The sequence below is a fragment of the Pteropus vampyrus genome, unplaced genomic scaffold, assembly GCF_000151845.1.
Source record: "Pteropus vampyrus isolate Shadow unplaced genomic scaffold, Pvam_2.0 Scaffold328, whole genome shotgun sequence".
In the NCBI taxonomy this organism is placed as follows: domain Eukaryota; kingdom Metazoa; phylum Chordata; class Mammalia; order Chiroptera; family Pteropodidae; genus Pteropus; species Pteropus vampyrus.
In genome coordinates this window covers 883,945-908,454 of record NW_011889109.1, presented here as the reverse complement: position 1 = coordinate 908,454, position 24,510 = coordinate 883,945, and the positions used below count along the sequence as shown (strand labels likewise).

Sequence of the window (24,510 nt, the reverse complement as noted above, 5' to 3'; positions counted from 1 at the left end):
AGTTTGGGTGTGCAAGTGACACTATCAGTTTAAAACAGACTGTTATAACTTTTAAAAGTTTTAAGTAATCCCGTGATAACCACAAATAATATACCTATAGCAGACACTCAAAAAGGGAATAAGAAAGCACGTCACTAACCAATAATCATCATCATCATCATCATCATCATCATCATCATCATCATCAAAGAAACACAATGGAAGACAGCAAGAGAGGAAAAGTGGGACAAAAGTACAATAAAAAGTTCCAGAAAACAATCTTAAAATGATTATAGAGAGTCCTTCTCTTCTAGTAACCATTTTAAATGAAATTCCCCCAATCAAAAGACATAAATTGGCGACATGGATTAAAAAAAAAAAAAATCCAACTATATCCTGTGTATAAGAGACTCATTTTAGATTTGAGGACACACATAAGATGGAACTAAAATTATGAGAATAGGTGTTCCAAGGAAATGGTAACCAAAAAAGGGCATGGGTGGAGATATTAACGTCAGTCAAATACAATATCAAAAAGTATCCTGACACAAAGATGTACTTATATAATATAAATGGGTAAATTTGCTAGGAAGCTAAAACAACTGCAAATATGTTTATACATATCAGGGCTCCCAAGGAAGTGCACATGACAGAACTGAAACAAGAAAGAGAAAGCCATATAAGAGTAGGAAAGGTCAATACCCCGATTTTACCTAGATAACAACAAAATTAAAGAGAGGACCAACAATTTACACTAATTAGATAAAACAGATATATCTAGAACACTTCAACAACCAAATTAGAATACACAATCCTCTCAATCACACATGATATATTCTCTAGTACAGACCATCTGTTAGTTCAAAATCAAGTCTTAACAAATTTAATAAGATTAAATTATACAGATTTTTTTTGAGACCACAATAAAATAAAACTAAGAATTAACAATACATAGAAACTTGGAAATTCCACAAATATCTGGATGTTCGATAACACACTCTAGAACAGTGGTTCAGAAAGAAATCAAAAGGAAATCAGACCACAACTTGAGACAAACAAAATGAAACACATTATACCCAAACTTATGGGATTCAGAGAAAATAGCACTAAAAGGGATGTTTATAGAGATAATCGGTTACATCAAATGAATAGCATAACTTTGTACGTCAAGGAATTAGAGAAAGAAGAGCAACCTAAGCCCAAAGGTAGGAAAAGAAATTTTTAAAAACCGAGAAAAAATAAACCAGAGTATGGCAAAAATAGGAAAATATTGGTAAAAGGAACGTTGTGTTTTTTTTGAAAAGATAAACACAATTGACAAACCTTTAGATAATTAAGAATAGAAGAGAGGACAATAAAATCAAAGATGGAAGCAAAGATGTTATAAATGATGCCATAGAAATAAAATGATTTTAAGACACCTAAATCAAAATTCAAGAACATCCATAGGCCATAACCTATTTAGGGTTTAGCATGAATTAAAAAACAAAAACAAAAACAAAAAAAGCAAAACAAACAAACAAACAAACCCCACAGGAGACCTACCTAACTAGTAAGTAAGTAAATCAAAACAGTAATTAAAAAACCACTCCCAACAAAGTAAAGCCCTGGAACAGATGAAGTCAGTGGCTAATTCTAGCAACATTAAAAAAAAAATTAACACTAATTCTCCAAGAACATTTCCCAAGGTTAAAGAACAAAGATATTATCAAAATACTTTCTATGAAGCCAGGATTATACAACAGCAAAGCCAAACAAAGGCACAACAAAGAAAACTACAAACCAATATCTGTGATTAATACTGATGACAAGTTCTCAATTAAATAGTAGTAGACTGAATTCGAAAGCACATTAAAAGAATTATACACCAGAAACAGATGGAATTATTCCTGGAATTCGAGTGTGTTTCAACACACAGAAATCAAAAAATGTAAGAGTGAATTAACGAAATGAAAGTCAAAACCACATGATTATTCTCAAATGACAAGAAAATAAACTGAAAATATTCAATACAACTTTCAAGATAAAAACAATGAACAAACTAGGAATTAAAGGAAACTAACTGAATGTAATAAAAGTAATAAAGGTCATACATATGAAAAGCCCAGAGCTAACATCACAAATAATAGTGGAAAACTTAAATCCTTCCTCTATTATCAGGGAAAAGGCAGGGATGCCCACTCTTACCACTCTGATGTGATATCCTAGCCCAAACAATTAGTCAAGGAAAAAAAATCCAAATCGAAAAGAAAGTGAAATGATCTCTGTTCCCAGGTAACAGAATCTTAGAATACCCTAAAGAACCCACAATAAAAACAAAGAAAGAACGAACGAAACAAAAACCGAATTTCAAAAAATATAACAGGATGCAGGACAGAAAATCAACAAATAAAAATCAGTTGTGGCTCTATACAGCAATAGAGAATAAGCCAAAAAGCTATTTTAAAATATAATTACATTAACAATAGCATCGAGGAGAAAAAAATTCTTAGGAGTTAATAAAGGAGATGAAAGACTTATACAGTGACAACTACAAAATATTGTTGGATGTGGTTAAAAAGGAAAGAAAGAAAGAAAGAGAGCGAGAGAGAGAGAGAGAAAGAGAAGAGCGAGAGAAAGAAAGAAAAAGAAAGAAAGAAAGGGAAGAAAGAAAGGGAAGAAAGAAAGAGGAAGGAAGGAAGGAAGGGAGGGAGGAAGGGAGGAAGGGAGGAAGGGAAGGAGGGAGGGAGGAAGGGAGGGAGGGAGGAAGAAAGGAAGGAAGGAAGACACATTCTGTGATCCTTGATTGGAATACTTATAAAAAGCTGTCAGTATTACCAAAGGTAATCTAGAGTCAAAGCAATCCCTATCAAAATCTAAATGACACTTTAAATTTAATATGCAATGTCGAAGGACACCAGATATCCCAAACAATTATGAACAGAAAATGTAAAGTTAGAGCCATCATGCCTCCTGATTGTAAAACACATTCCAAAGCTACTATTATCAAAAAAGTTTAACATATTGAGACGAATACAGAAAAATGAAGAGTAGAAAGCCCAGATACAAACTCTCACATATAAGGTCAAATAATCTTCAACAAGGATGCCAATACCACACAATAAGTACATTCTCATAAACAAACAGTGTTGAGAAAACTGGATATCCACATGTAAAAATTGAAGTTGGACCCTTATCTCACACCATATAAAAATATTAACTCATAATGAATTGAGAGTTTTACACACAAAGCTTAAAACTCAATCTCTTAAAAGGAAACGTAGGGAAGTTTCACAGCATTTGATTTGGTAATGATTTCTTGGTTATGACACCAAAAGCAGAGGCAACAAAACATATATATAGTCAAATGGGATTACATCAGTGGGGTGAAATAATCAGTGGGGTGAAAAAAACAACTTATGGAATGGGAGAAAACTTTTGCAAAGCATATATCTGATAAGTACTTAATATCCAGAATATATAAAGAACATTTACAAAACAACATCAAAGGGCAAGTAACAAAATTAAAAATGGGCAAAGGATTAAATAGACATTAATTCAAAGAACATATACAGACAAATGTGAAAGATGCTCAAAATCATTACTCATTAGCCAAAGAAAATAAAAACCACAATGAGGGAAAATAATTTAACAAAATTCAACACCCATTTATGATAAAAACTCTCAACAAAGATATAAAAGAAACAAACATACCTCAAAATAATAAAGGACAATACGACAAACCTCAGCTAATATATATTCAATTGTAATAAGGATTTTCTCTAACATCAGGAACAAGACAAGGATGTCCAATCCACTGTTATCACTTCTATTTAACACAGTATTGGCAGTCCTAGCTACAGTATTTAGACAAAAATCAATAAAAAACAGTATTCAATTTCCAATGTAAAACTGTCACTATCTGCAGATGATGACATTATATATAGAAAACCCTCAAGAATCCACCAAAAAACTACTAGAACTAATAAAGGTATTCAGCAAAGTTGCACAATACAAAATAAAACACAGAAATCTGTTGCATTTGTGAACATTCATAATGAACTACAGAAAAGGGAAATTTTTAAAAGAATCTCAATTGCAGCTGCATCAAAAAGAATACCTAGGAATAAACTAACCAAGGAGGTGAAAGCCTTTATTCTAAAAATGATTAAATAATTATCAAAGAAAATAAAGACAACACAAATAAATGAAAGGCTATATCGTCCTTATGGATTGGAAGCATTAATATGATTAAAATATCTATACTACCCAAAGCAATCTACAGATACAGTACAATCCCTATCAAAACACCAATATCATTTTTCACAAAACTAGAATAAATTATCCTAAAATTTCTATGGACCCAAAAAATTCCCAAAAGAGTTAAAGCAATCTTGAGCAAGAAAAAGTTGGAAGTCATGGCTCTGATTTCAAACTATACTACAAAGCTATAGTCATCAAAACAGTATGGTACTGGAACAAAAACAGACACATAGATCAGTGAAACAGAACAGGGAGCCCAGAAACAAACTCATACTTACATGATCAATTAATCTAAGACAGAGAAGGCAAGACCATATAGTGAGGAAAAGATAGTCTCTTCAATAAAGCACTGGGAAAATGTGACAGAAAATGAAATTGGGACAACTTTCCCACACCACATACAAAAATTAACTCAAAATGGATTAAAGACTAAAATATAAGACCTGAAACCATAAACTCCAAAACATAGGTGGTAAAGTCATTGACACTGGTCTTAGCAATATTTGGGGGGATAAGTCTCCTAGGGCAACCAAAGCAAAAGTAAACAAACTGGACTACATTGAACTACAAAGCTTCTGAGCAGCGAAGGAAACCATCAACAAAACAAAGCAACCTACTGAATGGAGAAGATATTTGTAAATGATATATCCAATAAAAGGTTAATATCCAAAACATTTTTAAAAAACGTACAACTCAGAATCAAAACAAAAAATTTTTGATTAAACAATGGACAGAGGACCCGCATAGACATTTCTCCAAGACAGTCAAGTAACCAACACATGAAGTTATGCTCAACATCACTAATCATCAGGGAAATGCAAATCAATACCACAATAAGAAGTCACCTCACACTTGTCAGGTAGCTATATTAAAAAAGGCAACAAATGGACATGGCTCCATAGTGTAGCAGTTAACACATCTGCTTTACACACAGAAGGTCCTGGGTTCACACCCCAGTGGAGCCACAGTCCATGGTCTACGGCTATGCCACCCTGAACAAGCCCGATGTCTGATCTTGGAAGCTAAGCAGGGTCAGGCCTGGCTAGTACTTGGATGGGAGACCATCTAGGAAGACCAGATGCTGTAGGCACACACACAAAAAAAGCAACAAATAACAAGTGCTAGTGAGGGTGTAGAGAAATGAGAACCCTCATGAATTGTTGGTAGGACTATAAACTGGTGCAGCCTCTACGAAAAGCAGTATGGACGTTCCTCAGAAAATTACAAACAGAACTACCATGTGACCCAGCAATTCTACTTCTGGGCATTTATCCAAAGAATGTGAACACACTAATGTGAACATATATATGCACTCTTATGTTTATTGCAGCTTTATTTACAATAGGCAAGATACAGTAGCAACATTTAAAGAATATGTAATAAATGTACATAATGGAACATTATTCATCCAGAAGAAAATCCTGCCCCTGGCAACATGTACGGACATAGAGGGTTTTATATTAAGTGAAATAAGTTGGACAAATAAAGGCAAAGAACATGCGACTTCATTAATACGTGGAATCTAAAAAAACAAACAAAAAAATCAAAAAAAGACTCGTAGATACAAAGAATTAAATGATGGTTGCCAGAGAGGAGGAGGGGGTGGGAAAAGATGAAAAAGGCGAAGTGAATCAAGAAGCAGGGACTTATAGTTACAAAATGAGTAAGGCACAGGATGTAATGTACAGCATAGGGAATACAGTCAAGGTTATTTTAATACCTTTGTAAGATAACAAATGTTACTAGACTTAGTGTGGTGATCGCTTTGTAAGATATCTGAATGAGGAATCACTACATAGTATAACTGAAACTAATATTGCATGTCAACCATACTCTACAAACATAAATAAGTAAACAATTGGTCCCATTTTGAATGACAAAATTATGATAAATCCTCTGCTCTTTCATTTATTGTAATATCACTACTTTTATAACACAAAAAAATAAAAAAATTGTGAAAAAATGGCAACTTTTATGATGATGTTGTACAAATAGGAATGAATTAAACTATATGTCATTATACTTGACATATTCTCAGAAAATTTATACCCAAACTCGTCTCTATCAACACAACTCATTATGTTTATTCCAATGAGCACATACAATCTGCAATTACAACTTCAATGTTACTATATATAAACTTAATTTCATACACTTCAGATTTTTCAAGACAAATTCTTAACCAAGTTTTTTTGTTTTTTTTAAACCCCAGTATTAAGTTTTGAACTCCCATGCTGCAAATCAGATATTAAGGGGCAAAAACAAACAAGCCATCCTCATCAAGCTCACAAAAGAGAAGCCACAGATTGGGAAAAAATACTTGCAAAAGACATCCCTGTAAAGGACTATTATCCAAAATATAAAAAGAAGTCTTCAAATTCAACAGTGAAAAAACTACCAACCTGACTGAAAAATATTTGGGCCAAAGACCTTAACAGACAACACACCAGAGAAGATAAACATGTGGCAAATCATTATGTACAAGGATGCTCCACATCATGTCACCAGGGAAAAGCACATTAAAAACAACAAGAATTGAACAAACAGCAAATTGAAATAATAATACAAACCTGCTAGAAAGGTTAGGCCCCCAGAACACTGACAACACCAAATGCTGCTGTGGACATAGAACAATGGGAACACTCTTTGCTGAAGGAATTGTAAAATACTATAGCCACTTGTGAGGATGTTTGGTAGTTCTTATAAAACGAAACATACTCTTACCATATGATCCAGCAATTGTGCTCATTAGTATTTACCCAAAGAGTTGAAAACTTTTATCCATACAAAAGACTGCACATGGATGGCTACAGCAACTTTATTCATGATTCCAAAACTTGGAAAACAATCAAGATGTCTGTCAAAAGGTGAACGAATAAACTGTGGTGCATACAGACAACAGAATATTATTCGCAGCTATAAAGAAATAAGCTGTCATGCCGTGAAAAGACATGGAAAAAACCTAAATACATACTAAGTACAAGAAGTCAATTTGAAAAGGCTACTTAATGTATGATTCCAACTCTATGACAGTCTAGAAAAGGCTAAATGATGGAGACAGGAAAAAGGTCAAGTTTGCTGGGGTTTGGGGAGGGAGGAACGAAGAGGTGGGGCACAGACAACATTCAGAGCAGTGAAACTAGTCTGCATGATACTAGAATGGTGGACACATCACCTTAAATTTTTCTAAATCCATAGAATGTACAACCCAACAGTGACCCCTAATGTAAACTATCAACTTTAAGTGATGATGGACAATACGGGTTCATCTGTTGTAACAAATTTACCACTGTGGTGGGCACTGATAAGAGGAAGGCTATGCATGTGGGGGCAGAGATCATATGGGAATTCTGTGTAATTTTACTCAATTTGGCTGTGAACCTAAAATTGCTCTTAAAAAAGGCATCTTTGGTCTACTTCTCTGAAATATCTGTTCTTAGGTCTATGTGAGTCTTTCACTTTTTTTATGTACATACAAAAAATTAATGTGTGCATTCTCTATTAAAAAAAAATACCCACAATATCACCTCATACCAATTAGAACGACCACTATCAAACAAAGAAAAAAATATCGTGCTGGCAAAAATGTGGAGAAATTAGACTCGTATGCACAGTTGGAGGAAATATTAATGCTGCAGTATGAAAGACAGTAGGAAGATTTCTCAAAAAATTTAAAAACAGAACTATCCTATGATGCAGCCATCCCACTTCTGGGCATATAATATGCAAAGGAGAGTTTGCAAGAGACATTTGGACACTTATATACATTGTAGCATTATTCAGGAAAGCCTGTAATATGGGGGGAAACAAACCAGATGTCCAAGGAGAGATGACTGGATCAGAAAATATAAGCATACACATACAATCAAATATTATTCAGTCTTGAAACAAAAACACATCTTTTCACATGATACAACATATATAAATCTAGAAGACATCTTTTAAGTGAAACAAATGAGTCCGACTGATATTATATAATTCCACTTATGTGAGTAATCTAATGTAGTCTACCTCATAAAAAAGGAGAATGGTTGTTGCCAGGACCTTGGGGTAACAGGATGTGAGGATGTGGTTGTTTAATGGGTACTGACACAGTTTTGCAAGATGAAAATTTCTAGTGATCAGTTACACAACAATCTGAACATACTTGACACGTGAATGAACTGTACAGATACAAATGGTTAAGATGGTAGATTTGTAGTCACCCTGTTTTTTTACCAAAATTAAAAATTATACCTAAGAGATAGTTATAAAACTTTAAAAAAAAATTACCTTCTATTCAAAAAGTGTTTCTCTTACACAAAGAAATATAAATTCATCAGTAAATAGATAAGATATTAAGACTTATTTCCATAACTACTTAACTGTATAGGGTAAAACAACTATTAGCAATTAACCAAGTAAAGAAATAAAAAAGTCAGGAACAAAGTAGAGGTAAACTTTTACAGACAAACATACACATAATTTTAATGGCAAGAGACATATAGCTGATTCATACTGGAATTAAAACACCACATTGTCTTTAAGAGTAGTGAATCGAATCCTGTTATTTAATAACATATAAGTAAATACCAAAAATGGATTAACTAAATTTGTGAAACCTACCATTAAAAAGGAAACACTGCAATGAAATTGCAAAACAAGAATAAAAATTTATACCTAAGAATTTTGAATACAGCATAGATGCATTAAAAAAGAATCCTTCTATATAACTATAATTTCCAACTATGACTGTGCACTCATGAACAGCAAACATTTTGAATCACTGGCATGTGCTATCTGGCAGGAAACTTTCACAAAAAATGCATTAAAATCGTTCATAAATAGCTGTAATGGAAAATTTTAATAACCATTTAAATGACACTAGAGAAATTTATTATGGTATTAATATATTTCTGCTGTTTTAACAAAATATTTGTAGGACGCAATCCATTCTACATAGGAAAAAAACCTTCAATTCTAAATTAAGGAACAAGAAAGTTGTAAAATATGCAGGAATCACAGATCTATACAACAAACATGTGACAGTAAAGTATACCACAATGAAGACATGTTTAGAAAAGTAGATGAAAAACCTAATGATTACTTTCTGTCTAAAGTAAAGTTAAATTGGGGAAACAAACATTTCCCTAATGACAGGCTGTCTAATAATTCTATAACTAACTTCTTACCAATGGTATACATTCGAGCATGTGAATCTAAAAGAACTTGTGGATCTAGAAGAACGCATTTGATGGAGATCTAATCAAACAGTGAAAACACAGGACACAGTCCCAGGAAACTTTCTAAACAAGTCAGAATTATAATAGTTATTTAGAAATAAAGAAACACCAAAGATTTTACTACCTGGTGGGTAATATTCTGAGCCCCCTACGGCATTAACTTATTTAAGAATTCTATTAAGTAAATGGATACATTAAACTGTTTTAACATTGAGACATGAAGGCATACAGACTTGAAAGACCTAATGTTACTTAATACAAAACAAAAGGACAGTTTGAAGTGAAACAGAATTAGATTTTCTCATTTAAGGGAGGTGCACTAGGCTGTGACATTACTGAGTGTGAACTTTGCAGGGTCATGTTTGAAGCCTCCACAGGACTGGAAATTATACAGAAGAACATATGACATCTGTCCCCAGTGTTCCTGGGATTTCTGAACCAAATTTCAGGATCACAACCACTTCCCTCACAAACTACTTACACGAGGCAAAACAGAACTTAAAACTGGCTTAACACATCATTCCTCAGCATCGTGCACAGACTTTCCCGGGCCCCGAAAGCAACGAAGGGTAGCCAGACCACGTCGGCCCTCACAGTCCAAGGGCAGGACTCTGGCTCTCACTGCGAATGTGACGGGAGACCGCTGGGGCAGAAGGAGAGTCATTAGATGGTGGAAGACCATGGTCAGTGCCAGAGGGGAGCCATCCCTCTGGCAACTTAGAAGCAAACCTCGCCCTCTCAAACTCATTTCCACTGAAGCAGAGCCTCCTCAACCATACATTAAGGTCTGGCTTCCTCGGTGACCTTTGGCCTTCTCACCTGTGTCATCTGCTTCTGTCATTCCCACCTACCTGGGTGGATGGATATCGTCTTTTTTCTCTTCAAATCCCAGGGTTCCTTCATTTGCTCCAAAAAGATGATCGGGTCTAATAAACAGGTCTCTGACTTAGAGACGGCAAGACCTGTTTATTAGAAAAAGGAACATGAATTTTGAAGGAGATTCTCCAATTTCCAATCCAGTATGGTGCTCAAGTGAGGAGAGGATATTGTAGAATGTTAGAATATTCTAGAATATTATTTCCCAAAATACTGTTTTCTGACGGCACCTTTACTATATTGGACATTTACAGTTTTCAGATCCTGAGTTCCATTTCCACGAACATCATGAAACCTTTCTGTTCTACACAGGTAAGGCCCCAATCTGTTCCTTGAGAGCAGGTGCCTGAATCTCTATCACACAAAGCAGAAGCTCCCGAGAGACACTGTCCTAATGAGGGAAACAAAACCCTGTGGGTGGAGTAGGAATTCTGGAGGGAAGTCATCCTCACCCAGGGAGAGCAGGTTCCTGTAGTTCTCCGACATCACATCCCTGTACAAGGCCCTCTGAGCAGTGTCCAGGCATTCCCACTCCTCCTGAGAGAATTCTATGGCCACGTCCCTGAATATCAACAGTCCCTGAAATAAAAGACATTTACCAAATGGCCTTGGGCAGAGTTCATAATGTGACCTACTGTGAAAACAAACAGAGAATCAGTTTTGACCTAGGAGAATAATTCTGATTATTCAATAAGATCATTTTTTAATACAGTAATATTCTCTAATGTATTTTCTAACTCAGGAAATAGGATGACATATGATCCACAAAACCACTATAAAGACTTCACTTTTCTGAAGATACATTTTAAAAATGAAGGCATCAACACAGGCATATCCGCTTCTGAGTGCTGTATCTGTATCACACAGGATAAAGGGTGTATATTTTTCAGGTGGAAAAGTCATGGTGAGAACTCTACAGTACTTCTCAAATTTTTACACGTACATTAATAAATTGGGAGATTCTGTAAAAATGCAGATTGTGATTCAGTTCTGAGGTGAGACCTGAATTTCCCAATTTTTAACAAGCTCATGTTTAACTAGTAATATCAATCTTTCTGGTCCATGTGCTACACTTTGAATAGCACAGAGGAAGAAAATAAAGGAAATATTTCATACAAGACTTTGAACTGAAACAGTTATATAAAATTTATAGGTCTCATAGAATAGAAAGCATAGCAAACACAGTCCTAAGAAATTTACTATATATTGTTCTAACAGTTTTTTATATATTAACTCATAATCCACATAAGTAATCTGAGAACAAGGACATTCTTCGTCTTTTTTGGTGAAACATCCAGTAAATGGTAGAACCTGGGTGTTACTCTGAACTTTATCTAGAATTTAACAACAACAACAAAAAACACAGGTCAATATGCACAGACAACCCTCATGAATGTTCATAGCTCATAACTGAGAATAGAAACAAGAAAGTAAGAAGAAAGAAGAACTAAAATGTTAACATTTTATGCACAAAGACAGACAAAATATGGGAACTATGTACACATTAAGTGACAGAGAAGAAAATCAAGATTATTTTCAATTGCGTTAATCTCATAAATCTCTGTGGATGATACTCTTTGTATTTTATAAACAAAGGAGATGAACACACAATGACATAAAATGTAAGTTAGAGCTATTCTGTCTTAATTTCTTTGAAAATTTTTATCATTTGTGCTGAGCTATATTTTAAATATTTAACACATTTGAATATACATTAATAAGATGATTCCTGTAAGCTTTTTCGAAAATACAAAGTGATAAAGAAGAGTATGTTTGTGACATGACCGTAGAATATAATGAAAATTTGCAGGTCCAAGATCTGACCGATTAAAGCCTTCACTTGCAAAAGGCAGTATCTCCAGTAAACAAAAGTGAGAGCCTTCATTTTGCAAAGCAACCTACAAGCAAACTAGGAAGAGAGTTCCCAGATGAAATGGGATGTTTTATGCCTATCTCTCAATAAATCCCTCCAAGACCCTTATTAAAACACAAGAAAAAGTATTAACTTTAATAGGCAGAAACCTGGCAGAATGCACCTGAACCAAGTAAAAATCAGGTGTATGGAAGTGAGGTTAGGTGACTGAAGCACAGAAAATAACACCTCGCCACTCCTAACATGTTTTATGTAAATTTCAACTCACATATACCTCCCATATTCTGTAAATCAAATAAATGCACTTAGTCTTTCTTGCCAATGTAGTGAACAAGTTACTCATTTGTCAGAATTTGCTGAGCAATTCTGACCACTCATGCCATCCTGGTTAAATGAGCATTTTCTTAATTCTGTTCTACAAAGCTGTCCTTGCATCCCCTTGATTCTAAAACAGACATATCCCTTCTTCACAGATACGGAAAGATATGACCACATCCCAAGAGTAATCTTGACTAGCAATGCCTTCCCATGTTGATCTGTCACCAGGGGAATGTTTTCAATAGTTGGTAATTAATTCACAGTGAGAATTCTTTAAGCCCTGTAGGAAGCTTAGGCTCTGGGACAAGGGAGACTAGGCTCTGGAACAAAGGAGAAAAGTGTTCTAAAGAGCTGACCTAGACAATCATTAAAAAAAAAAAAAAAGGAAAAAATAAGCAGTTGAAAACAACCCAACAGAGCAAGAACATCTCAAGTAGAGAATTAAAGGTTTGCAGATTCTAAATTAATAGATTTGAGGAAAAGTGGATGCAGCCTCTGACCAAGGACAGAACATTTACCTGTGAAGCAGCCATTGTGTCCTCTGTCCTCGAGCTCTGGGCTGTTTTCTCAAGGGATGTCGTGTTGAGGAATCACATCTGCATCTTGAGAATCTGCCTTCGCAGACGTCAGCACAGCCCCTTCATCTGCTTCCAACACACTCTCAGGCAGAAGGACCTGGAAATGCTGAAAAGGCCAGCCTCACTAGTCCTTTGTCACAGGAGAGCAGCAGGGACCAGGAGCTCCTACATGAAGACCGAACTGTGAGGTTTTTCTTTCCGGTCTCCACACGCTCATCACCGTCACCGCCCCTTCATTTCGCCCCCCATATGCACAAATTCTGCTATAGCAATGAGAATGTGGGCTGTTCTCCCGCCCCTCACACCCCCAACAGAGAATCCAGCTACTCACCACCCCCTCACACAGGCAGTCTGCTCTCAACTCTCACACCCAGTCCTCCAGCTCTGCTCCACCCCGACTCGCCTCAGAATCACCTGGAGCACTCGTTAAAAAAAATGATGCTCCACCCAGACCAGCTGAGCAACTCTTGGGCAAGAATGGAGGTGACATTATTTCTTACAACTCCTCAGGCAATCCTAACAGGAAACCAGAAGGGAACTATTTAGCTAAACCTCTCTTCTGAAGCTTTAAAGTGCATACGGATCCCCTGGGGGTCAGGGTCCCACTCAGTTATGATTCCACAAGTCTACAGTGGGGCCCATGAAATGGCATCTTTAACTAATTCCTGGTGGTGCTGATGTTGCTCCTCCATACTGTTTTCAGTAGCACGGGGCTAAGATGCCAGACCTAGCACACCTCAGACCTCTGAGCAGTGTGAGGGGATGGGAAAGGCACTTCTAGAAGAAGAGCAGACTCCCTGGGCAGATTCCGAGGAGCCCGGCTTGTTCTGGAATGCGTGTGGCTATCTCTGCCTAGTGCGCAGGTACAAGGGACAGGCAGGAATCACCTGGTGGTGTCAGAGTTGTGTGAGGGACCTGCCCTCAGAATTCTTCCTAAAACTATCTAGAGTCCCCAGATCCTTGTGCCCCCTCCCCTCCCACAGGCCACGTGGAATAACAATATGCGGTGTGACCCCTGTCCACAAGTGAGTGGAGCCTCCATCCAGTAGAGACCAGGAGCCTGAAGGTGTTTATATCACAGCCTAGTTTCAAATGAACCAAAGGAGCAATGGAGAACAGATTAGCAATTTGTGCTGGGACCATACAGAAAAATGATGCCATCTATGCATGTTTGATGCTACACGATGGAAGTAATGATAAGTGTTCAGTAACAAAGCATATTATAACTTAATTCACAGATCAGAATTTTCTTCTTTATTATCCTGAGTGTTCACGTGAGTGTAAGTTTGCAGGTGTTTTATGAATTGTAGTGACACAAACTGTCTTCTGCCCCGACTTTAGGCACTAGTATTTTCTCACATCTTTAAAGTGCATTGATTAAGGTACATTTTTTATAAAGCCTATTTACTTCTTAAATATTCTTTGAGACATTAGAAACTTTTAACATGTTATCTCAAGTGTATAATGCTCCACATACCATTGTAGTTTAATTTTTTTCGACTTTTTTAAGGGCAGTTTTCGGTTAACAGCAAAATTATGAGTAAAAATTTTTCCAAAAACAAATCCAAAATAAAATGAGGCAGAATCTTTTATAACACAGTTTTTACATATCCTAATTAACTAAAGGGACAGTGGGGGGGAGGGGTATTCCTGGAGCCCAGAAGCCAGGGCCATCATCTGGGCAAAGACATAGCCCCAATTTAGATGCCACTGCAGGCAAGGTAGGAGAGGGACAAACTCCCTGGCCCCTCTACCCTCTCCAGTATCTATGAGGACCTACCTGTGCCTGTACCTGTCCAAAGGAGAGTAGGCTGGGCAGTGTCCCTGTGTCCACTGCAGAGCAGGTGACAGGCACACAATGGGTCAGAGAAATTACACGCAAATGAGGGGCAGAGATTCTGAGACAAAAAAACCACTGCCAATTTTCCCTGCCAGGTGGGCAACTTGGACAGGGTGGACAATCAACCGATAAGAACTCTCTCCAGTACTGTCCATGTCTGTCCCATGGGGCAGAGTCACACATTCTCTGTCCTGTTAAATCTGGGACTAAGTTACTGCCCACCACTCTGAAGTCAGGGTCTGCTTCATTTGGCTTCTTACCCTGTAGATTTCTCAGGAAAGGTAAGAAACCATGGCTAAATTTCACCAATATGCCCGAGGTTCTGTTTCTTCCTCCATCATAAAATGATAAGTGAGAACTCCCCAAAGGGTTGAACCACAAGGGTTACAATGACTAGTCACAGTGAAAGGAAGTACACTTTAAAAAAATGTTTCCTTCAGAAATGAAATCACTATCCTGAGAGACATCTGCACCCCCATTTTCAGTGCAGCATCATTCACACAATAGCCAACACATGGATCTGACCTAAATGTTGGAATACTATTCAGCCATAAAAAGATATCCTGCTGTCTACAACAACATGGATGGACACTAGGTCATTATGCTAAGTGAAATCAGTCAGGCAGAGAAAGACACATACTGTATGATATCACATAAGCGGAATCTAAAAACACCAAATCAGAAACAGATCTAATCTGAGTTTCCTGACAGGTCCAGAGGGTGACTGAGTAATGGTGGTCAAAAGGCACAAACTTCCAGTTATAAGATAGAAAAGTTCAAGGGATGTAATGTATAGCATGACAACTGCAGTTATTAACACTGTACTTTATTCTCCCCTTAGCCTTGGTTTCATTTTCCCTGGCTTCAGTTACATGCCCTCAAACCAAGATCTGAAAATTGAAAATGTTAAATATAGATTTTCATAAATAAACACTTCAAAAAATATTTTGAGAGACCACATTCACAAAAATCTGATTACAGTATACTGTTATAACTGTTCTATTTTATTGTTAGTTATTGTTGATTAATCTCTTACTGTGATGATTAATAAGTTAAACTTAATCACAAGTATGTACTTATAGCAAAAAATGATAGTATATATAGGCTTTGGTACGATCTGCAGTTTTGTTTATCCACCGGAGTTCTGGAACATATCTCCTGCTGATAAGATGGGACTACTTACCATATGGTAAATTTGAAGTTCCTAAGAAAGTAGACCTTAAAAGGTCTCATCAGGAGGAAAAAAATCTTAACTACATAAGGTGATAGATGTTAATTAAAGTTATAATGGGAATCATTTCACAACATATACACATATCAAATCATTGTTAAACTTATTCAATATTATATGTGAATTATACATCTTACTAAGACTCGGGAAAATAATTTTAAACCTCGATAAAATTTAAAAACAAATAAAATGCTCAAAATATAAAAATAATTAGTAAAGAAATTTAAAAAAACAATCACTTCCTTCAGATAATTTCATTGAAAATAAAGCCAAAGAGAAATTTTTAAAAAGCCGAGTGTATATTTCATTCTCTGCAGATATGAGAACCAATAACCAAGATGTGCCCTTTACTCAGTGGCTCTTCCCAACAAGAGAAAAGACTCTTTGGGACCTGGAACACCTGAATTTTATTGAATAACAATTCGCGACCATATTTATCTACAAATCTAGGTGCCAAATTGTGAATTTTGATCAAAATGTAACCAACAATGAATTTACTGTAAACATATTTTCCCAGTAATGCATGAATGCCTTGATTTCTTTAAATCCTTCAAAATGGAAATTTTTTTGCATTTACAAAATTAAGTAACGTGCATTTCTAAGTACCTTAAAACAACAAAATTTGTCAAGCTTTTTCTAGTCTTATATTATCCAATCCCTCCTTTGGGTAGGGCAAGATTACAACAGATGAACCTACACTGACACACACAATGATTTTACTGGAATGTGACCCTGTGAAAATTCAACTTTTTCAGTTTATTAAGGTTTTCTTTGTGGCCAAGTTTATAATTAGTTTTGTAATGGACCATGGTCTTAGAAAAAGAACAGATTATTTTTTTTTGAAGGATCACAGTTTAATCTGTATATATTCTATCATTCTTATGGTATTATACAGTCTTTCTGTTCCTGTAATATTTATCTACTAGATCTGTCAAGTTCTGAGAGGAATAAACTTTCTAAGCATAATACCCTCTAAGATACATCCACTTTGTCACAAATGGTAAGATTTCATTCTTTTTCATTGCTGCGTAATATTCCATTGTGTGTGTATACACACATCTTACACACATCTCACATAATCTTTATCCATTCATCTATCTGTGGATGCCTCGGTTCCTTCTATATCTTGGCCATAGTAAATAATGCTGCATATATCTTTTCAAATTAGTGTTCTCATTTTCTTTGGATAAATACCCAGAAATGGAATTGCTGGGTGATATAGTACAACTATTTTTATTTAGTTTTTTGAAGAATCTCCATACTGTGAAATAAGTCAGGCGAAGAAAGGCAAATTTCTTATGGTTTCACTGATATGTAGAATCTAAAAAAACAATACAAATAAACAAAACAAAACAAATAGATAAATAGACTCAAAGAAACAGACTAAAGGGATGGTTACCAAAAGGGAGAGATTGGGAGGATGGGTTAAAAGGGGAGGAATATAGTCAATAATACTGTCTGTGATAAGTTTGCACAGTAACAGATGGTTACTAGAGTTGGTGCGATGATCACATCGTAAGGTATAAAAATGTCAAATCACTATACTGTATACCTGAAATTAACCAATATATTGTATACCAATTACACTTAAAATTTTTAAAATTAAAAACATATATCAGATTACGAAAACAAAAATCTCTATATATTTCTCAATTTCTCCCTGCATTTCCAATTGTTTTGTCATTTATATTTAGCTTTGTCTGTCATTTGTATCTACATTTATGATTATACACTGACTCAACCAAGTTTTATCAACCATCTCCTTCGTGTCTAGCACTGGAGACAAAGGACAAAACAAGACCAAGTCTGTGCATATGTGGAGTGGGCATGCTAATCAGGAGACAGACGGTAACCATGCAAACAAGTAAATAAACAGAAAAACATCTGAGTGCAACAAGCCCTATGCGGGCTAATTTAAAATGGTAATGGAATGTAGTCTGTGCTGGTGAGCTGGAAGGTCATGGAAAGTTAGGAACAAGGGAACAGCCAGCATAAAGGCCCCGAGGCAGAAACCTGCCTATGAATTTAAGGAACAGTGAGGATTTCCCTGTGCCTGGAGCCTAGCCAAGGAGTGGCTGAGTGGGATATGAGGGTACAGAGGGAGCAAACCGGGCCAGATGGTATGGGGCCTTGTGGTCCATCATAGCTTCATTATTGCATTTTATTGTTTTATTGTCTGTCCATCAATACAAATATTTGATTTACTTATATTAATCTATCATATTATTATTCAATGAGCTCAAGTAGTAGGTTCTGGCAACAAATTAAACAAGGGTCATGTCACCCACATGGAGCTCACAGACTGCTGGAGAAAGATATGTATTTGTCCAATTATGAAATAAAATACAACCTTCCTATGTGCCAGAACTGTTCCAAACTCTTTCTGTATAGTCACTTATTTAATTTTTGTGACAATCTTATGAGGTAGGTATGACTGTTACCATTTTACAGTTGAGGAGACTGAGGCTCAGAGAGGCCAGCTGCCCACCCAAGGTCACTTCGACAGCACCAGCCAGGCCTTTCTTTCCTTCCCTGTTCTGAACCTTCTCCCTAGTCATCTCCTTTCTTTTTCCCCCCCAAGACTCCTCCACCCTGATGCCCCCGAGGAGTCCCAGGGCCTTGGGGATGACAGCCCCTGACAGCCCCTCAGGCCCTGCTGCTGTTCCTCCTGCTGCTATCTGCTGCCTGGTGCTGACAAAGAAGTGGAGATGCCCTTTCCTGGGGAGGTGAGCCAGCAAGGGTGGGGAGGGCTGAAGATTGTGGACAGAGGCCCCAGTCACCTGACTGTGGCTGACACTGTGGGGGCCTCAGGTAGCCCCCACCTCCAATCCCCAGGACGTGCTGCCCCTGTGGCTTGTGGGGCACTGACTTGTCTTGGTGAGTCCTTCACCAAATTGAGGACCCTGGACTTTGTTGAGGGGATGGTTACATGGGGAGCAGTGGGAGGGCTGTGAACAGGGGAGGGGTGGGTCAGCTCTGGATGAAAGGAGACCCCTCTGGAGCCATGAGGGGGACAGACTGGAAGAGAAAGGCGACTGAAGACTAAAGAGGCTGGGAGTGGTCCCAGGGAGAGAGGACAGGCACTGAGCCAGGCTGGGACCATGAGGATGGAGAGGAGGGGACTGGTAGTTAGGGGTCCAGGATCAGGAGGGACAGGGCTAGAGACAGACAGGCTTGAGGAGGCAGAGGGTGGCACAGATGACTCTGGGTCTGGCCTTGTGACTGGGTGGACAGTGGGGAACCTGGGAAAGGAAGTAGTTTAGGGAAGCACAGTGAACTCAGTGGGGGGCCTGTGGGTTTGAGGGGCTCCAGGGGAGATATTTTAACACAGGAGTCTAAAAGTCAGGAGAGAGTGGCCTCCTGGAGCATGTGGAGAGGACCCCTTTGCAAAGCCCTCCCGGTGAAGACGCTCAGGGTGTTTCAGTAACTTCTGTGGGCGGGGATTTGAAAAATGTCAGGCATGAGAGTTGGAATGTTCTGCCCAGGGCAGCAGCAAGCCAAGGGAGGCCTGTGATGGAGAAAAGTACCTGGGAACAGGCGGGTGAGGCAGGAAGAAGGGCAGCCCCAGGGGGTTCCTGACAGGCGCAGGGAGATCTAACAGAAACACTTTGCAGTAATCTCTTGCACACATAAGTGCCTCAGTGACACAGGCCTTGTGCTGGGGCTTTCTCCAAATTCACTCACTTAATTGAAAAGCTGGTGCCACTATTATCCCTGTTTCACATAGGCTGGACCAAGGCAAGAGCAGTAAACAATTTGCCAAAATTCACACAGCTTGTGAGTAACAGAACCAAGATTTGACTCTAGGCCTTCTGGTTCCAGTATCTGTGTCTTTCACTCTTCTGCCTCAGTTTCTTTATCTATCCAAAAGATTCTACTAATAGTCCTTTAGTCCTTTTACCAGAGAGCTGTCTGTCACCAGGTCAAGTGAAGAGACATGTAGGGGTACAAAATGACTTACCTCAATATATGCCTGTAGGGTATGTGGAATGTTCTGAGCTAAAGCCATGGACCCTTTAGAGCAGCGGTCTCCAAAACCCGGGCTATGGACCAGTACTGGTCTGTGGCCTGTTAGGAACTGGGTCACACAGCAGGAGGCGAGTGAGTGAAGCTTCATCTGTATTTGCAGCTGTTCCCCAGCGCCAGCATCACCACCTCAGCTCTGCGGGCCTCAGATTCTCATAGGAGCAACAGTCCCTGGTGCCAAAAAGGTTGGGGACCGCTGCTTTAGAGCAACCAAAGCACCTTATCTCATCTTTAGCCAGAATGTCTTACATCCACTCTCTGTCTCTGAACCTCTCGTGTTTGTGGAGCCTCTGACTCTCTTATGTGTGCAGGGTTCCCATACACATGTATCTATTAAATTTGGTTATTTTCTCTTGCTAATCTGTCTCATGTCTACATGAATATTAGACTAGCCAAAAAATCCTTAAGGGTAGAAGAAAGTTTCTTCCTCTCCCACATAAACAAGGATTTCCTAACTCTTTTCCAACAAATCACAACAAAATATTTTTAAAAATATAAAGAGATGAACAAATTCTGGTGCTGAAAACTTTATAGAAGGGTTTGCTATGGAAATATGCTGATCAAAACTTCACCATGAATAGATGGGCTTTGTTAAAACAAAATTTCAAGCAGATTTAGTCCATCCTTCAACATTTTGAGAATGGACAAGGAGGACTTGGGAACACCTACTTTGTAGCTCACAGCTCATTAATTTCACAAATCACATAAAGGGAAGAACAAAGCTGCTAAATATTAGACCAGCTCACTAAACTAGGTCCTCATTTAAGATTACAGACATCCTTAACCTAGTACACACTGAAATAGCTTAGTAAATACCAATGGATTTTTCAATATATGATAAACAATAAAAAGACTGCAAGGCTTATAATCTAAACTAGACACAATATATTTAAAAAGGAAAATAATTAGAAATTTTTTTAATGTAGTAACTTGTTGGGTAGAAGTTTTTTCAAAAAATTATGACTACCACATATTTAGAAAAGAATAAGAGCTGGTTATGAGATGTCACCAAAATTTATTTCAGAAGTTAATGATTATTTATGAAAAAACAAATTCAATAAGACTACTATTTATCCCATTATGCTTTTTAAAAAATGAATTAAATATAAGAGGTAGAAAGAAAAAAAGAAAATGCTTAAAAGAAAAAAGATAAAATGCTTTTAATATTCCTTGAAAAAGCATCATGTAGTAACAGACTAAGTCATTTCTTATCCCAGTTCACCTCCCTCATGCCATCCCAGGCTAGGAGAAGAGACCTATGACTAACTCTGTCCCCTCTAGCCAAGTAAGGGCTGTAAAAGGAAGCTATCTGATGATACAAATAATTACAAAAGGCACAAGCCTTGAAAACTGGAGTTTTGTAATTCTCATTCCCATATGTATAATTGAAACAATTTATAAAATTTTAAATTAAATAGATTTTAAAGCCACAAGTCAATATATCATAACTTAATCATCCATATTCATCAACTCAGTTGCTCTTTCTCCCTAATCTTTCTGCATCTCTCCTCTCCCTAAATCTCTGTGTCCAGTCTGTTCCACGTTTACATTCTGCATGTCCTGTCACACACCTTCCATTCCAACTCACTGACACTCCCAGTTGGCTAAGCTGTGTCACGTCTCCCTCTGAGGTCATCTCTACCTCCACTTTGTTTCGGCACTCGGCTCCCCCAAACTCTTTTTCTCCTAACCACGCTCTCCGTCTGAAGTGCCTTGCCCTGTGTGGGCCTCACTCCTGCTAACCAAGGACCCCTCTCCCAGGCCCCTCTCTCCTTTTTCTCTATATTTCTTTCTCTTCTTGCTACTTTCCCAACTCTTTCACCCTACCTCTTTAAAAGTCCCCCCGCCACATCCTCAATTTTGCCGTCTCTTTGTGGACCACCTCATTGACCATTTCTCCCTCGCACTTGTCTGCATCTCTGTCACCCGTGATCGCCCTCATACCCTCGTTCTGACACTCTCCTGGCCTCCCCTTCGTAGTCACTGCTTCCACAAAGCCCCTCCCGGCGTGGGGGAGGTGACGTGTTCTTGTGACACCACGTGTTCTTCCCTCCTAAATACCACCCCACTGAAAAGTCCTCCCTGGGCATCGGGCCTCTTATTAAATGGGGGAAGTAATCTCGGGGACGAGGGGCGTCTTCAGAATACCAGGCCAGGGAGGACTCAGGACATCTAGGGGCCGAAGCTAGGGGGAAAGCTGCAAAGGCTTTGAATCCGTCTTCCAAGACTAAATCGCGAGGGTTGAGCAGGCTGGCCAGGGAAGGGTTTTAAGCAGGAAAACAACGCAGCAAGCTGTTTCCAGTGGACCGAAGGTGGAAAGACCAGAGGCAAGGAAGCCTCAGAAAGTTTAACAGGAAACGAACGTGGACCCTCCACCCAGCAGCGAAGCGCTCAGGTCTCCAGACATCTCGGCGGGACGCTAGGACTTACCTCTCTGTAGGAGGAGCGGGTGTGGGGGTTCCAATGTTTTCAGCTACGCCCAGGCTTCAGTGTGTAGGACTGCGGACACTTAAGTTCAAACCAGAGAAACCGAAACTACGGAAGCCTCTACGACCTTCAACCTGCTCTAGCCGCTTCCGGGTCTGCGGGCAGGAAAAGGAGGGGTCTGGGCAGAGCGCTTCCGGACCCCTCTCTGTGTGGGGCAGTGGGCGGGGCGTAGCGGCCAGGCCCGGCGGAGGCGGCGGGAGGGTGAGGCGGCCTGGCGCAGGATCAGAGCCAGGGTGGGTCTGCGGTCCCCTCCGCCTCGCTCTCAAGGCACCCACTCACTACCTTCTGATTTTGGCTCTCGTTGAACTTTAGTATCCTTGTGGAGCAAGGCTGCTTCCTGCCTATTTTAAATTGATGTTTTCTACAGTTGAAGTTTTGCTTAGAGTTCTGTGAGCCACTTAAATTGAACGCTAAGATGTCTACGTTTTAACAGGTTAAAAACGGTCATAGTCAAAACTGCATTTGTAAATTAATTATATTTGTAGTTTTTTCTACTATGTGTAACTGTGACATTTTCTTATCCACGAAGAATGAATCAGATTTTTCCCACCTCAATTACAAATGTTGATTTTGACACTGCAGAGGATTCTTTCAAGCAGTGAAACTAGGGAACCACTTTGATAGATTGCTTAACTGGATTACATTTATAACATGCATCCTGTTTTAACTCTATACTTCACCCAGATGTAACTGGAATTCAATGACATTATCATACCATGAATTCGTTTACTGCACATTTTCTTTTAAAAAATAGTGTTAGAGATAGATTTGGGGGTCTTTAAATGGCGGCTTAAGTAGATTATACAGTATTATGTAATATTGCCAACCACCCATCTTGGCAGGAAAGAGATCAGCATGGACTCCCATGTTCACTAAGAGATAAGTGATTGGAACTTTTCATCAAACTCAGAATAGTGGGAGGGAAGTCAATTATAGGTGAAAGTCATGAATCCATTTTGTTTATGGGGAGTTTTGTTGCTTGTAAAATTTACAGGGGAGTGAAATGAACATCATACAAATGTTTCTTCAATCATAGGAAACTTTTTGACATGTCTGCCTGTAATATTATAAAACAGATGCATATTATTAAATATTATTTAAAAGATTTCAAAGTTTTCAAAAACGGGAACTAGTTTGACCTACTGAATTAAACTTTATCAAAAATAGAGACTACATGTTTTAAGCACACATGGAACTGGGGGAGGGTCCCCAAAATAATTTTCTTACCACCTTCTAACTTCTTCTGGCTTGGCTAATAATCAAATTTTATAGACAGATTAACAGAAGAAAATGTCACCAGTTTATTATGGATATACATGCCGGGGTGCCATAAGATAGGAGACTCAAAGAGGTATTGGGCAGTTGGCATTTATATACCATTCTAGATCTAAGGCAAAGCGGGGCAGGATTGTGGCTTGGGACTTCAAAAGGCAGGAAGATAATTCACATGGAGACGGAAAAACAAATTTTGGTAAATACATGTTTACTGGACCATCTTTAAAAGTAGGATAGAAAGGACTGTGAGCAAATGAGCCTTGATAGATTCTTCTTATCACGCACTAGTTTATACTGAACTATAGTAATCTCTGAAGATATCTCCATTACCAGAGCAGGTCTTCTACGTAAATTTAAGCAGGTAAAGAGGGACGGTCAATGGTTCTTTCAGAGTCTTTTGTTCCTTAATAACTAGCTTAAAACCACTATCCCAAAAGGCATATTTCGGGGTTGCAAACTCTGCTTCCTTGCAGAACACATAATATTTACCGCTATCAAATAAAACAAAACGACTGTTGCAAGGAGAGGCTTTATGCAAAAGATTATTACACTAGAGAGAATGG

The 24,510-nt window shown here is 38.2% G+C and overlaps 1 protein-coding gene and 1 pseudogene across 1 annotated transcript in view; one reads left to right on the top strand and one right to left on the bottom strand.

Annotated features, from left to right (window-relative positions):
• LOC105304095 (zinc finger protein 501-like) overlaps positions 1 to 22,764 on the bottom strand; it is a 29,565-nt gene extending 6,801 nt beyond the window's left edge. The window contains 4 exon segments of the mRNA XM_011378049.2: positions 10,295 to 10,405; positions 10,772 to 10,898; positions 13,029 to 13,253; positions 22,616 to 22,764. Coding sequence (XP_011376351.2) covers positions 10,295 to 10,405; positions 10,772 to 10,898; positions 13,029 to 13,043 — 253 coding nt within the window. The 5' untranslated portion in view covers positions 13,044 to 13,253; positions 22,616 to 22,764.
• Positions 5,196 to 5,311, top strand: LOC111730693 (annotated as a pseudogene).
• Positions 22,765 to 24,510: the final 1,746 nt, after the last annotated feature.